Source organism: Diadema antillarum, unplaced genomic scaffold, assembly GCF_040938485.1.
Source record: "Diadema antillarum isolate AM-2024a unplaced genomic scaffold, OU_Dant_1.0 seq00000140_RagTag, whole genome shotgun sequence".
NCBI classification, from domain to species: domain Eukaryota; kingdom Metazoa; phylum Echinodermata; class Echinoidea; order Diadematoida; family Diadematidae; genus Diadema; species Diadema antillarum.
The window spans coordinates 196571-212691 of record NW_027271217.1 but is presented as its reverse complement, the minus strand read 5'-3'; the positions used below and the strand labels follow the sequence as shown (position 1 = coordinate 212691).

At 38.5% G+C, this 16121-nt stretch overlaps 1 protein-coding gene across 1 annotated transcript; it reads left to right on the top strand.

Annotated features, from left to right (window-relative positions):
* The first annotated feature begins 898 nt into the window (after positions 1-898).
* LOC139727658 (BRISC complex subunit Abraxas 2-like) lies at positions 899-13548 on the top strand. Its single transcript, XM_071638637.1, has 9 exons — positions 899-995; positions 3191-3281; positions 3907-3943; positions 4634-4700; positions 6574-6776; positions 7494-7625; positions 9518-9602; positions 10235-10388; positions 12722-13548. Exons 1-9 carry the CDS (start codon positions 921-923, stop codon positions 13264-13266), a joined length of 1389 nt encoding a protein of 462 aa, XP_071494738.1. The 5' UTR covers positions 899-920; the 3' UTR covers positions 13267-13548.
* Positions 13549-16121: the final 2573 nt, after the last annotated feature.

The window sequence follows — 16121 nt, the reverse complement described above, 5'->3', positions numbered from 1 at the left end:
AACATTTGGAAAAGTGGGAAAAGTGAAAAAAAAATATTAAGGTTCTGTTTTTGTTTGTTTTTATAGTATTGGACATCCACCGGGAAATACCTTTCGACGCACTCGAACTGAAATATGTGTATGACAGGCGAGAATGGGGAGTAGATGACGAGGGTATTTTAGTAAGGGTTGCTGGTGATTTTGACAGGAAGGGGAGGCTTAGGCCTACTTTGTTGTTATTTTTTTTATTTGTGTTATTAGGGTCTATTACTATTATTATTGTCATTATGATTATTATTATTATTATTATTGTTATTATTATCATCATTATTAATATACTTATGTAATTATTCATGTATTTATTTATCTACTTATCTATTAATTCGTTTATTTATTTATTCATTTACATGTGTGTTTTTTGTTTGTTTTTGTTTATTTGTTTGTTTGTTTTTAAGAACTAAACTTCAGTCAATGGATATTGACATTTAAAGTCCGGTAGAATGCATGTGAGTAAACTAGGTTCTGTTGATGACTACTAGTAGAAAATTAAATACACTTTGTATAGTGATGAATGTACATTGCTGAAAAGGAATTGTCTGTCAGTTAAAAACATCGTTTAAAAATAAACGCGTAACCTAATGGATTGTGATCTATGTTTTGGTAAAGAAAAAAATCATCACATTGTATTGATCATGAAATTGATGTAAAGATTTTTCCTTTGTGCAATTTGTTTCCATTGATGAAGAATGAAATATTCTTTTCTTTTTTTTTAATCAGTTTTATAACAAAAAAAAAAAAAAGATGCACAGCACGCTGCTGTCCGTGCTGTAGACCACCTAGTGTGAAGCAGAGATCATGCATGCACATGCAGTAGTGCTCATGTTGGCAAGAGATGATGTTTTGAGAGAGCCTACGAGATTATCGCGATCGGTTGTGTCAAAATGGCAGTGGTCAACATTAGCGGAAGTGTGTGGAGCTCGTTGCACTACGACAACAGTTGTTGCGATGGTGATCAGGTAAATATATTAATCTTATCCACATCCATTGGCCGTCATTCATAGCGTGTGAAATAAATGAAACGAAGTATGCATTAGTGTAGAAAGTGCGAGTAGTTCTAGTCTAGTTGTAGTCGTAGATGTATGCTACTATAAGTCGAAAGGTGGGGCAGTAGTGCTTGGTCCCATATGTTGCAGTTTATGTTGGGAGCGACCCAATGTGGCCAGTCCAGTGAAAATGCAATCAATTGGAATACTCAATCATGTACAGGAACAGGCTGTGTATAGTTATCACCTAAAGTATAGTATTAAAGTCTACTACTCATTGACCACCTACTGATCGACCACCGTTGTGCAATGGCTTTCTTGCATATAAAATCAAAAGTATGTGCAGCTATGCAGTGTGGGATGCGGACGGGGCGCAGTATGCTGGAATATTGGCACATAAATACAAATCAAGACAAGAGATAATGAGGAGGGTACAAAACATTGTAGAGGTAATAACTTGAGGAAACAAGAAGAAAAAGAATTGAAGAAAATCCCCATTAGTTAATACACTTAATTGATGTTAACATGTCTTTTCCATTCACTAGGTTAACTTGCTTTATCAATGGAGAATACAATGTAGATCTAGCGGTCGGTTAAATGATGCGCACATTAAAAAACAATTGTGCTTGTCGCCCAGAACTCTGCACGTACAATTCATATGAGTAAACAATTCGAGCTTGTAGGGATGAATCCGGGGTATTTTCTGCCATACATTGTACACCCATACATAGTGAAATGGAATTAAAGGGCCCCTGAAATCCAAATGCATGTTGATTTGTGTTGATTTATGATACCCTCAACATCACCTTTGTGGTGAAATGAATATCTAGAAACATTCCATGTATTTTTAACGATTTTTTTTTCTTCTATTTTTCCTCTGATTACTTAGGAATGCCCACAAAAAATCCTTCCAAACCAATATTCCTGAGATGACCTCATCTGTCAATCATTGCTAAAGTACTGAAATGTTTAACAATAGACATTGGAATGCACTTTCCCCTCGACTCAGCATAACTTGCATGTTTCTGTGATATTAATGTGATTAACAAAAGACATGTTAAGGGAACATGCAAGTTATGCTGGTTGAACAGTATATTATATGGTAATAATTTATAGACGTGCTCTGTTTAAACATGTAGTTGATTTCATGACTTCTACTTTCTTTACTTCTTTTTGTAAGATCCTTGTGAAAAGAAAAGAGAAAGGCGCTTTCGCAGTAAACATGTTTTAAGGAAAAACAGTTGGTCTAATATAATATTGAAACGCCTCAGTAGATACTAGTTCCCACTTGCCTGTATCATCAGTACACACTTGCACATTAGTACGCAACCACATGCTAGTGCAATGACAATGATGTGCGTGTGAAATGCTTCATTTTCAGCGTACCTGAATGTTATTGTTCACACAAGCGCGGACCGTCGGGTCGTGCTAATACATGGAGAGAGTTCGTGGATTTATGTGGTGCAGTGCTGGTCACCTGACTTAGTGCTGGTCACGTGATGCCTCGGGGGAAGATTCACACCCGTGAGCGTCTTAACAGACACAATCACGGGGTAGCCTCCGCGGTTCGCCCGAGGTTACCCCGCGTCTACCCTGGTTGATCAAAGGGTAAGGTTTCCGCCCGGGGCTACCCCAAGGCTACCCCAAGGCTACCCCCGAGGCTGTCCTGTGTTGCATCTTAACAGACACAGGGGAAGATTCTTCACCCGAGGTTACCCCGAGGCTCCTTAGCGTTTTATAAGACTTCGCCCAAGGCTACCCCGCAGCTACCTTGAGCATGTCCACTGTGTTGCGTCTTAACAGGCACAGTCTTCTCAGGGGAAGATTCTTCACCAGAGGCTACCCCGAGGCTACCCTGCGTTTTATGGCCTGTTAAGATGGGGTATATGCCTTGTCATTGTATGTTACAAATGCTCTGACTAATTCCCTTCAGAAATTACAGCTAACCTACGATGGTACAAATCTCATGACATATTTGTTGTAGCTGGGTTTTTTTTCTCTCCTTTTTTGTTTTAGTAGGAGTACTAGATGTAAACCCCAGCATTCACATCATTGGATTGATATTAGCATTTTCTATTGAAGTAAAATTTGCCATACTAATTGAGGTTACCTGCCTTCATTTGATTTTGTTTTCTGAATCAAGACTTCTATTTTCTTTATTGAAACAGGAAGGGTTCTTGATCGGGGAGGTCATCTACCGAGAGACAACTAATATCAGTGACTCCCAGATAACGAGAAAGACAGAGGAAGTTGACATAAGTAAGTTGTGGTTGTGAGTCGTGATTTGTGGCTTTGGATTTGGATTTGGAACCAGGCTGCTCCAGGGAGCCATTTGGCAATAGTGCCACTTGAATGCCCCCTTCCCAAGTATTTGTTTTCTTTAGTATGATATGTGATTTACACAAGAATCCCCATGTTAGTAGACATCACGTAAAAAGTCAACAAATCATCCAAATCAACTCAATGAAAAAAATCCAGATTTCTTTCTTAGAAGTTTCTTATAATGGATGATGTGTTCATTTTGTGTACAGCTGCATGCATGTATAGTCAGGATAGTATGTATAATTAGTAATGATTGATAACTTGTAGAAATGTAAGCTCAAATATCATTTGAAAGAGAAAAAAAATTAAAGATTATAAATCTTTTGCATTGTTACTATTTCAATTTCAGTTATTTTTAGATGTATACTGGATGATGTACATTGTATTGACTTATTATGACTGTCATGGCGCATATTGTGTGTGTGAGTACGAGAACATTGTACATTGTGTATGTGCATGTGTGTAGTTGATCAATGTGACTTTTGTATCCCATTGAGCATAGCCATGATATATTTAAGATGGTTTAACCACCAATTTATTTTCATTTTGCTTCCTTTGCTAGATGTAACCTCCCATTGTCCCTGCAGAGGACCTTTCAGGTATGAAAAGTTCAGTCACCTTTACTATCAGATTATTTGTTGATGCCTAATAATACTCCATCAAGTAGAGATGAGTCTATGAAAGAAAAAGTGTAAACATTGAACACTGAAGGATAACTGCTGTATACTCATCAATTTTGTTTGATATTTTGAATGTCATAAGAATTGATTTAAAAAAAAAGAAGGTATGGAAAGGATTTAAAAATGTAATAAGGTAGCAATGAATTGCTGTCAATTTGGGTTTTCGGGTTTTTTTTTTCTGCACTACACTGTATGTGTGCAATTATTATTGTGGAATATCAACACAGTGATAACAAAATTCGTGAAACGTATTTGTATCATAAATGCCTACTATGTGTGTTGTAAGGTGACAATGAATGAACAAGTTCTTCCTTTTAAGTGTGCCCTTTAATTTTCGTCATGTTGGAGATCATGATACTGAAACTGTCTGGACTGTAAAGAAACCTGTAGGGATTGAAAGTGATTGATACTCATTTAGCAAACTTTCTGATTGATTGAAATGACATAAAGCTGCATTATAATGTTCTTGTATTGCAGTGTGTAATCTCACAGTTGTGGTAATGACAATTTGGAATGCACAGGAACTATTGCACTGCTGCCCTTTATGTGCTGGAGCTGTCACAGCTAAATTCTTGCTTTTGCATTGTATGTTGTTCTTCTTTTGTACAGTTTCTACGATGGCAAGGGTTACATTGATCAAGGGAAAGTAATGGCTCTTCTCAAATCAAACTTCAAGGTAAATGTGGCAAGCTTCTTTTACTTCTTTCACACTCTGTAAGACTGTTGTAAGTGTTCTTTTGAACCTGCATCCACACCAGTGCTGTGTTCAGTAGATATTTGTGACAGTGCATCACAAAACCAACAAAAAGTTGCACCCCTTGATTTTAAGTGAGGACTAAAAAAAAGTGAAATGGGTCAACCGAGTCAATCTTGAGTTTGTCATATTTTTTGAAAGAGCTATCCTTCTTCTACACTATTCTTTAGTTTGGAATCATTACATAAATGGAAAAGTGTGTTTTCAACAGTTTTTCTACAACCCTTTGGGGGTGAGTAGAATGAGCAGGTATGTCTCAGAGGCCCCATTTCATTTCTTGAAATCTTTTGCAAACTCTTCACTTTAAGTCTAATAACTTTTGAAAGGATAATGATACTGCTTTGAAAGTTGGTATTAATCATGGATAGAATGTGTTAGTAAAGCATGCTCAATTTCAGTTTAATCTGATAGTCCCTTCATTGTTGTTGCTCCCTTGGTTTACATCCTGCATTTTGTCCCTTATATCACACATGGCTTGGTAAAGATTAAGCCCTTGAATAGACCCTCTACTTCACAGCCTCTTTTCTCAGTTTACACTTTTCCAGAGTTTGTGCTTTCTTTCCAGTACATTGTATTTAGACAGGTTAAAGGAGTCTATTTGAATTGAGTTATACATCATTTCAAAGCTTAAGAGCCTGCTCTTTCCGAATCTGCCCTTAACTAAAAATCCATGTCTGGTGACTTTTTGTTGGTTTTGTGATGCAGGGTCACATTTATTGCACTCATCCAGGTTACCAGGCCCCACATGTACCTTTGTATTGGACATTGTATTTGGGTATTAGAAAAGGTCTGGTGAGACAACACTGAGACGTGTTGCTGTATGCAAAATATGAAATACTATACAAAGTTTTCCCCAAGGTGGAGGGGTATGACTCTGTGATTTAATTTGAATGAATTTTTTGGTAAAATATTCTTCATAAGTCTCTACTCATCATTTGAGCTTGATTTACAACATTTGTAAGTAAGAAGAAAAAAATATGAATAAAACAAGCAGTGAAATTTCCATGCATGTCAGACCCAAATTATAGTTTTAAAAAAAAGTCTTTAACATATTCTACGTTTTCCATGATAAAAAGGTTAGACTAGGAAATGATGTCACAGCCTCACAGCTGTCTCATTGGTTTGTACACAAACATATGAGGATACTCTGTTTTTCTGTAATTCAACATTTTACATGTTTATATTCCTGTCCCTTTTTCAAAATCATCTTTGCTAAACATCCCCCAAATACTTTTATTTCCGAATTAAATGTAAATTATTGTGAAGATATTTATTTTAGAGGCTTGTGAGGTTGTGATATTGTCCCTCATCTAATTTGCATAATGTTATATTTGTGTCTGATATCAATGTCAAAAAAATGTAAAGCAGCACTATGATTGTTTCTGTATACACAGAGTTTAAAGGAAGGGCATGAATGCCATTAAGTTTTAACCTTGATCTAAAGACTTGCCTGCCCTTGAAATGGTAATGCTAGAAATTATTTTGTACATTTGTTGTTATTAAAGCACTTGCCCAAGTGCATCAGACAACTGCTTTGTTGAACAGTATACCGTTTTGCGATAGAGGAGAAAGTGGGCCTTTAAAGTTTCTTTGAATGTACAGATACTGTCATGATGATCACTCTGTAGGTTTTATCATGCTCAGGAAGAGAGAGAACAATTTGAATTTGCTCTCAAATGTAATGCTGGGAGACACCATATCTTTGAAGATAAAAGTACCATACGATACATGGCTTCCTCTTGCGCATGCAAATACTCGTAGTTCTTTGTCTTTTTTTTCCTACATCTATGTGCAGAATGTGGTGGGTTTTTACCGTTTTCGGCGCAACACGTTGCTGCAGCCATCTCTTCGGGAGATGGTGCTGTATAAGCGGCTCCTAGCCAGGCTCCGTGACGGCGTGCAGCCCGAGACATTTCTCCTGGGCATTTTCTCGTGCAGCAGCAGCTGGAATCTTGCCACTCACACTTACCCCTACCAGTTCTTTACCTACGGATTTACGTGAGTTGTACAAGAGTAGGAGAGCATTTGTCCCAGGGTATGAGAAAACCATCTGGGGCAGTGTATCAAAGAGTTGTACTGCCTGTAATCTCCTCACTGGGGTAGAGATAGTCAGATAATATTTCCTTTCTGATGACCCTTTGCCAATCTGTGACATGCTTTCTCTTTCCTGTCGTTTAAAGTGCACATCCTTTTCTGTTATTATTCTCGACCAGCACTCAATTGCCCATGTTTAATACCAATCAACAGCACACATGTGTTTGATGATAGACACATCATATACTTGGCCATGCTTTTATGTTAAATGTTAATTGAACATGTCTCTGATTTTCTTGAGAAATTATGTTATATGTGATGGCTTTGTAGTTTTTCTCATGACAGAAACTTACCCTTAAACTGCTAAAATCCTAGTTTCATATTTTCAACCACTTGATCTCTAGTCAATGAACAAAAAATCATACCCCTAATGATAAATAAGTGAATGCATAGTTATTGACTTATCCTCTAGCTCATCACCTTTAAGAACTTGTATCAGTATCATTACCATAATCATCATCATCATCATCATCATCATCATCATCATCTCTGTCGTGATCATTTCATCATCTGTTCACTATCGAGGCATATCTGTGAGCCAGGCTGCCTCAATTATCCCTCCTGCCAGGTTCATGTTTGTATTCACTGTCATCATTTCAAAAATCCCCATTTCGCTTGCAGTGGGTTCCAGGCGAGAAAAGTGTGCATCGTTAACCTTGGTGACACGGCTGAATCAGAGTACAAACTTGCCACAGTCCAATCAGCGATATCGTCTGGTAGTACGTGCTTCCAGCAGATCCTTCACAGCTATGGGTGAGATTTCAGTCAGTGAGCGGGTTTGCTAAAAGTTAGCCCCCTCAGCTGCATTGTGATGTGACTAATCTTGCTTGATACCTTTTAAATGATGAACCATGCACACCTTTCACAATGCCCAAGCTCTTTTTAGATCGACAAAGTTCATAGTTACCTCCGCCAATAGGTAAAACCTACATCTGGCAGAGGTTATGTTTTTCAGTTCTGTGAGTTTGTCTGTCTGTTTGTTTGTGTATGAGATAGCTTGAAAACGAATGAACAAATTTTTACCAAACTTGCAGGGTGTGTTCATAATGAAGTAGGGGAAAAAAAATTGAATTTGGGGGTCATAAGGTTGAAGGTCATGGGGCCATAAAAGGACATGAAATAAGCTTACTCTCCTAGTAACTCAAGAATGAATAATAGAATTTTCACCAAACTTGCAGGATGTGTTTATAATGAAGTAAGAAAGAAACAGTCCAATTTGGAAGTCATGAGATCAAATGTCAAAGGTCATAGGGGTCATAAAATATGATTAAGCTCCCAATAACTCAAGAACGGATGAGCGACTTTGCATCAAACTTGCTGGGTGTGTTCATAATGAGGTAAGAAGGAAACAATTTAATTTGGGATCATGAGGTCAAAGGTCAAAGGTTGTAGAGGACATAAGATAATCTTAATCTCACAATAACTCAACAATGGATCAGATTTTTACCAAATGTATTGTGTAGATGTCTGTTTACCTCTACATGTATGTTTATGTTGAAGATACTTCCTACAGAAGGGTGATGTCTTATTCATGGCTGCCTGGTGGAGGTCTGCTCTCTCAGTAGTGCTTTTTTTAATATGTGACCCTGCATCACAAAACCAACAAAAAGTTGCCAGACATGGATATTTAGATAAGGACAGATTCTGAAAGAGCAGACTCTAAGCTTCAACATGATGTATGTATAACTCAATTCAAATGGACTCTCCTAACCTATCTAAATATTGGAAAGAAAGCACACACTCTGGAAAAGTGTGAACGGAGAAAAGAGGCTCTGAAGTGCAGGGTCTGTTCAAGCACCTAATCTGTACTAAAGCAGTGCTAGCTGTGTGGTGAATGGGACAATAAGCAGGATGTAAACCATCGGAGCAACAACAATGAGGGGGTTATCAGATTAAGCTGAAATTCAGCATACTCTATTAATGCATTCTGTCCATCATTAATGCCAACTTTCAAACCAGTAGCACCATCCTTTCAAAAGTTATTAGAGTTGAAAGTGAATAGCGTGCAAAGGATTTTCAAGAAATGAAAAGGGGCCTCTATAGCATACCTGATCACACTTTACTCTACAAAAAAAAAAAAGGGTTGTATAAAACTGCTGCAAACAGCAAACTTAGGGATAATGTAGAAGAAGAACAGCTTTTTTAGAAAAGATGAAAAACTCAAGATTGACTTGGTTGACCCATTTCATCTTTTTTGAATTCTCACTTAAACTCAAGGGGTGCGACTTTTTGTTCGTTCTGTGATGCACGGTCACATATTGTAGTTGCTTTGATATCATGCATGTATTAACCTTACAACAAGTTAAATCAATTTCTTTGACTTACTTCCCTCCCCAATTTTTCCATGCCTTCTTTGTTTTAACTTGTTTGTGATTACTGGTTCAAATTCAACATGCATATTTTCGGAGAAAGTTGTGTCATCTACTGATGCATGAGTAGGGCTGGGAGGTAAGTGGGTTCTACAAACCCATCACAGTACAGTGATTGTGGTGAAATATTAGCACTCCGTCATTTCATAACATATGCATTGTTGCTATTGCTAACACATGAGGATGCTACCAACCATACCATGCCCAGAATTTAACTTTGTCAACTTGCAATTTTGTCCTTTTGTCCCTTTGTATGTCCATCTGTCGATCACTTAGCTCAAAACTTGGAGGCCAAGATGCAACGCTGTCAGGAGTCCAGGCAATAAAAAGTCTCAGCACCGACATCCACAATAAGTTACAAGTAAGAATTGTCATCAGCTTTTGCAAAGTACTCCTCTCTGGATACAGATTTATCAATCTTCTTAATTTCATCTCAGCAGACGAATCCCACAGTGACTTTTCTGAATTTGATGCAAGTAACTGAATTACACTGTATGCACAGGTCTGCCATTTTGTTCAGGTATCACTTGGTTGGTGAGTTGTAACTTTTTCAGATGATGAACTTGAATTGTCTTGATACGAAAAGGATCATCATGTAGGAGAGTCTAGGTCATAGGCAATATCAAGTTAGGACAATAAAGATACACTGTATGATTTCTATGCACGTGGAATGTCAATTTCAAATATTTGTACAGAAATTTACACAGCCAAATTGAGTTTTGTGGGAGGCTTGTAATATATTTCCACCTTATTTTATTTTTCAGGTATCACGAGAGAAACGAGCAAACCAAACCCATCATTCATGAAAATATGTGATGACTAAAGCTGTCTAATTACCTAGTGCTTATTTCCAGAAGTATCACCGTATGTCACCAAGGAGTATAGTATATCTAAGGATCAAACAAATGCTTGTTACATTCCTGCGATCTTTATATGTAAGTAGTAAATGGAAAGAAAAAAGCGACTGAAATTTGTGACATTGTGTCTTTGAAGGAGGTGAAGCAGAAGGTGTGCGACACTGAAGGACGGTTACGAGACGTCAGCCAGGAGGTGTTCGAGTTGAGGAGGAGAGCACAGCGCCAGAGGCACGAGAGGATGGCCAGGCAGAAGATGGCCGGACAGGTACTCAATACGAACAACAATGCAGGTCAGTGGTAAATGGTGGGAAACAGTGATGCCTGGTTTATAGCATCTCAGTCATAATTTACCACTTGCAGATGAAACTAGAGAGGGGCCGTCAAAGGCGGCAGACCCACGCCTAAGTACAAAGTCGGGGTAAACATAATGTGCATTCGGTCATCTACCAGAATTCGGCCACTTAATTGCCAGTGTGCTTCATCACCAGCCAGTGAGTTCTACCAAAGATCTTACACTGAAGTGTACGATCTTTGGTTCTACAGTCACATCACACGCAAATCACATCATTACACATACGGTATTAACACTCATTCACGTACAGGAAAGTCCTTAAGTCTCCTCCAAAAATCCATCGAAAATCCCAAATTCCACCGTCAAAAGTGCAGAATCGGAACTTTTCCAAGCGTGCGCGAATTAAGTCCAGTTTTAAGACTAAGAGTATTGTCTACGCGACGGGTCGCCGAAAAAGCGCTAAAAATCGAGAAATACGCCGTTTTCTTGCGGATATTTTGATTATAGCAAGCCGAGAGTGTGATGATATCAAAGGTCGTATGAGTGTACGATCTTTGATGGTATCCACAAAAGCGCAAAAGAAAAACAAAATTTACGTACCCCCTAGGCAATTACCCCTATGATTAGTGTCTACGGGAATTATTCAATGCAAGGGTTGAATGCAAATGTCTACTGCACCAGTATTTGGCCACCAACGAGCGCCGCAACGTCCCCGATGCAATTTTGCACCAACAGTGTAGAGCGCGATGCATTTTCAGCGGCCTTGCACACGCATTGACATTGAGCGCGCATATCGTGCAGTGTGACTGCGACCGAGCAAATACTCCTCCAACGAAAAAAACAATCAATGTTAATTTGAAAAATCATCAAAATACGGGCCAGTTTGTGATGACGGAGAACGAACTTTCATAAATCTAGAAGGACATAGTCCCTCAAATAGGCCTAAGCGTAAATTTCGGAATTCTTACGAACATTTGAGCAGCGAAATCGGATCGTTTGGAAGTTTACGTTTTCGTATGGTAGCGGAAAATCGCAAAGTGAGAAACGGGAAATTTTTGGAGGGGTCACTATACCATGGGGTCAAAACTTCAAGGTCACACAGAATTTGCAAGGGTCAACCGATTATCACCAAAATCTAATCGATTCTTTCCTGCCATTATCCAAACATCCCCATAACATTTCGTGCAAATCCGTTTACCCGTTCTCTTGTTATCTTGTACACAAACAAACAAACAAACAAACAAACAAACAAACAAACAAACAAAAAACAAACAAAACAAACAAACAAACAAACAAACAAACATACGGAACCCTTTACATAACCCCCTGCCGATTTTCATCGGCGTGGGTAACAAAAACCCAGCATTAGTGCTTTAAAATTGTTCTTAAATGTGAGTAAGGGATAGAAACAACCCCTGTAAAAATTTGATCGGTAAAATCGATGTTAAGTATTTTTAAATATACATAATGTGAACAATAGTTATAATAAAAATGTTTCCAGACTAAACCGTCTACAGTTACGGTTTATTGAGAAAAATACAGATGTACGTGTCATCGCGGGGTAAATGATTTCAAGGCTTTTCCCGGTCCTTTTTTTGTAGCTGTGAAGCATGCAATCACTATTGCCAAGTGATTTTACTGCAACTTGACATTACTGACATTAAATTTTTGAGTACCAAAAAGGGTGATTGTCTGCCCATCATGCAAAGCTCAGAGTAAAATCCCACTCCATGAATTGTACTTTGATGAAAACTTCAAATGGACTGAAGAGTAGAAGTTTGATTATTAAGTTTTGGCATAACATGGCAAAGGCATTGATTGTTCAACTCTTATACTATGTGTTCATGAAAAAGTGATTTTTGTCATCATCCATCTTGATGCAGACTCCTGTTTCCAGTGCCCTTATTCATTATTACAGTATATATGACCAAATTTTTGGTTATAATCTCCATGCTTAAAATGTGGTTAACTATCATAAGTGTTTTATTACACAATTAAAATCTAATTCTAATTTTGATGGAGAATGCCATAAACCTACTTACCCACTTTCCCAGAACAGCTAAAACTTACTGCTTAGCAGGTAAAATAGATGAGCATAAAATTATGCATGTTTCAATCATGGCATGCCTGCCCAAATGCCCATAGTGGTAAATTGGAGAAATTTCTTTTGTCAAGCCTTGTACTACCCTTGACTCTTTATTAGGAAGGACCAAAATGTGATGTGTTTAATAGTATTAAAGATTGCTGTCATTATGTAAATTCAGAATTTGGTCAGAGTCCTCTAAGTGAAGCTTATCTCGGACTCTGTATACTCTCCCCTCCTCAATCCAGGTCTCCGTAATATGCAACCACCAACATCCAGCGGGAGCATTACTTCATTGGAAAGTGCCATGGAAACTCATTCTGCCATTTGTTCAAATGCACCCTCGAGAGAAGCTGGTACTGCATCACCGCAACCCGTTACCCATACCCAACACCAGCAGCCCAGTGCAGCTCCCCAGACCAGTCAACATCACAATGCATCTGCACCATCGTCGCTAAAGCAGGACCTCGTGGAGCAGGCGGCGAAGAAGGCTGCCGAAGCGAAGCCCACGGATCCGTTTGCGGGGCTCCTCATGGACATGAAGCAGAGTATCACAAAGAGCAGGTCATCGAGCCTCAACTCACAACAGGCCGAGAGCGCCTTGCAGCAGGGGAGCGTGAATGGCGCGGAGAGGCGGACGGTAGACTCCCAAGGAGCAGGCCCTTCCCCCTCCAGCCAGGATGGGTCTCAAGGACACTCTAAAGCTGGCAGTGGTAGTGGTATAGATGATGATGAGACGCAGATCGATGGAGATGCAATGTCATACACTGCTACGCTGTCTCCAACCTTCTGAAGGAAAGAAGTTCTTACTATTTTTTTTTTTTAGGTCAGATACATAACCTGGTAGTTACATATTGAACTACAAATAACAACAGCCAACTGTCATAATATTTATGTATGTGTGTTTATTTATATAGATATGTATGTGACCCCAAACCACCAAAGTCTTATTGAGCTGCCAAACAATGACTTCAAATAGTTCACATTTCTTTTTATGCCTCCGCCACGAAGTGGTGCCGGAGGCATTATGTTTTCGGGTTGTCCGTCCATCCGTCCGTCCGTCCGTCCGTCCTTCCGTCCGTCCGTCCGTCCGTCTTTCCGTCCGTCCGTCCTTCCGTCCGTAATGAATTTTGTGGACAGCGTAACTAAAAAACCTTTTGAGGTATCCTAATGAAACTTGGCATGTATGTGTATTAGGGGGTGAAGTTGTGCCTATCAACTTTTGGGTGCACGTGCTCAAGGTCAAAGGTCAAAAGGTCAAGGTCAAATACGTAAAATTTCACTATTTCCACCATAACTATGCAATGCTTGAAGATATTTTCTTGAAACTTAGTGTATACATGTATTACCCAATTTAGATTCTCTGGTGAAAGTTCGGGGTCATGAGGTCAAAGGTCAAAGGTCAAAAGGTCAAGTAAAAATATTAAAACTTCACTTTTTTCTCCGTATCTTGGAAATTGTTCAAGGTATCTTCATGGAACATAGTACTAGTATATATACATGTACTGACTGGCAGTGATTATCTAGAGAATTTAGGGTTCATGGGTCAAAGGTCAGGGGTCAAAGGTCATGGGCAACACTTCGAAATTTTACTATTTCCCTCATATTTATACAATGCCAGCAGGATTATTATTTTTTTTTACACTTGGTGTATGCATGTATAACCTAATAGAGATTCTCTGGAAACTGTCTTTTTTCTTCTTTTTTTTTTTGTTTGCCTCAAAGGTCAAAAGGTCAAAGATCAAGGAAAAGTGCTGAACTAACTTTTTCCTCCATATCTCAGAAGTGGCTCAAGTTATCTTGAAACTTACTACATATTTATGCATGTTGTGCCTGACAGTGATTATCCTATGAATTTTAGGGTCAAAGGCCAGATGAAAATGGTAACAATGAACTTTTCAATACAGAAATTGCACTTTTTCTCCATACCTTGAAAATTACTCAATGCATTATAAACTTATGAATGGGTCAAAGTCAAGTTAAAGTCCTTAAATCCCCAAATACATGCTCTCCTATTCATCCAATTAAACCTACAAATGTAGGTCAAGGAAGGTGAATATTCAATATATTTGTGACAAACTTGTCATTTCAATATTTTGCCAATTTTGTGAAAATGTAATCACACATAGTCTACATGTACTATAGACCTATTAGGAGAATCATGCATTATGGCGGAGGCATACCAGTCGCCTTAGCGACATTTCTAGTCTTTTTTTTTAAGTTCTGCGGATTCTAAGTTCTCTCATGATATATAATTTATTTCACTTTATTCCGTAAAACTTGCCACAGAAGCAATAAAGAAAGCCCATCACTGTGAACTCAAAACCTGGAAAAGATCGACACTGAAGTTTAGATTCAATTAAATCATGTCTAGGAGATTGACCAGGTAAAAACATGATGTCAATCAATCCATCAAGAGACTTCATGAAATTCAAAGAGTGTTGAATTTCAAAACATTCTTTAATACTGTGGAATTCTGCCTAAAGAGGAAGGTGGGATATCAAACTTATATCTGATATAACAACATCAAAGCTCTTGTTTTTCAGCCATATCACTGTATTTTGTAGTATCTGTAATGTTGCCAGGGATAACGTGGTCGTGGGTCACGTACATGTCTGCAGTTCCATCCATGAGGTGGTAAATATCTCTGGATCAATTTAGCAAATTATTACGTCCAAGTGCTCTCCAATTTTGACAAGACAGACTCTGCAGTCGCGTGTAGAACATGACTGTGTTTTGCAACTGGTAGGTGGAGTGCAGGGCCAATATGGAGGAACATACCCAGGTGCGGCTGGGGATTAGTTGAGTTTTAGCTGCTGTGCAGTTCATTGCAGGGCCTTGGGTGCAGGCCCTATTTCGAACACCTGTGGGCCTCCTGTTGGCACCGTACTTGCTTACTGACAGATGTACTCCTGCACTCAGTTTGCCGAGTGAACACATTTACTGGCTTTTGTGCCAATCATTAGATAATGGCAGGATGGTTGTCATGTAGAGAGAACCCCAAGCTATGCATGAAGAAATGATTGCTGATCAATTAACGTTTAGATGCAGATGATACTGATGTTTTAAGAAAAAAAGAAATATAGAGAAATATGAGGTAGCAGGATGCTGCGGAAAAATTGAATTTCAAATGGCTGCATGTACACTTGTAGTGTAGAAAGCAGCTACATCAGCACAGACAGTACAACAATCTTATGAACTACATAATTATATTGTACTTCCGCTTGTTTTAATGTGCCATAGTAGGTCGTGATAATGATGAAGTCCACCCCTCAGTGTCATTAACATAGTGCTTGACCTTTGTTCCAAATCTGTCAAATTTATTTTCCAAATAGCAGTGCACATCTGTTTCATTACATGTGGTGGACAGTGAAAAGTCAGTAAGAAAACATAAATCAAGAGTTTTATTGAATGCATTATAGTACCGGTAATTTTCCTTTCACATGTTTAGAGATGACGTGTTCCAAAAACTCTTTGTGCATCATTTTGATAAATACCAAAATTATAATGACAATTTGGTTGTGCACAAAAGGATTTACAAAGGAGGGGGAGGGGGTTGAGGTGCTGTTTGAAAACATACAAATAAACAAACAAACAAACAAACAGAACAAACAAAAAAATGCTGGAGAGCTATACAAGGCATACACA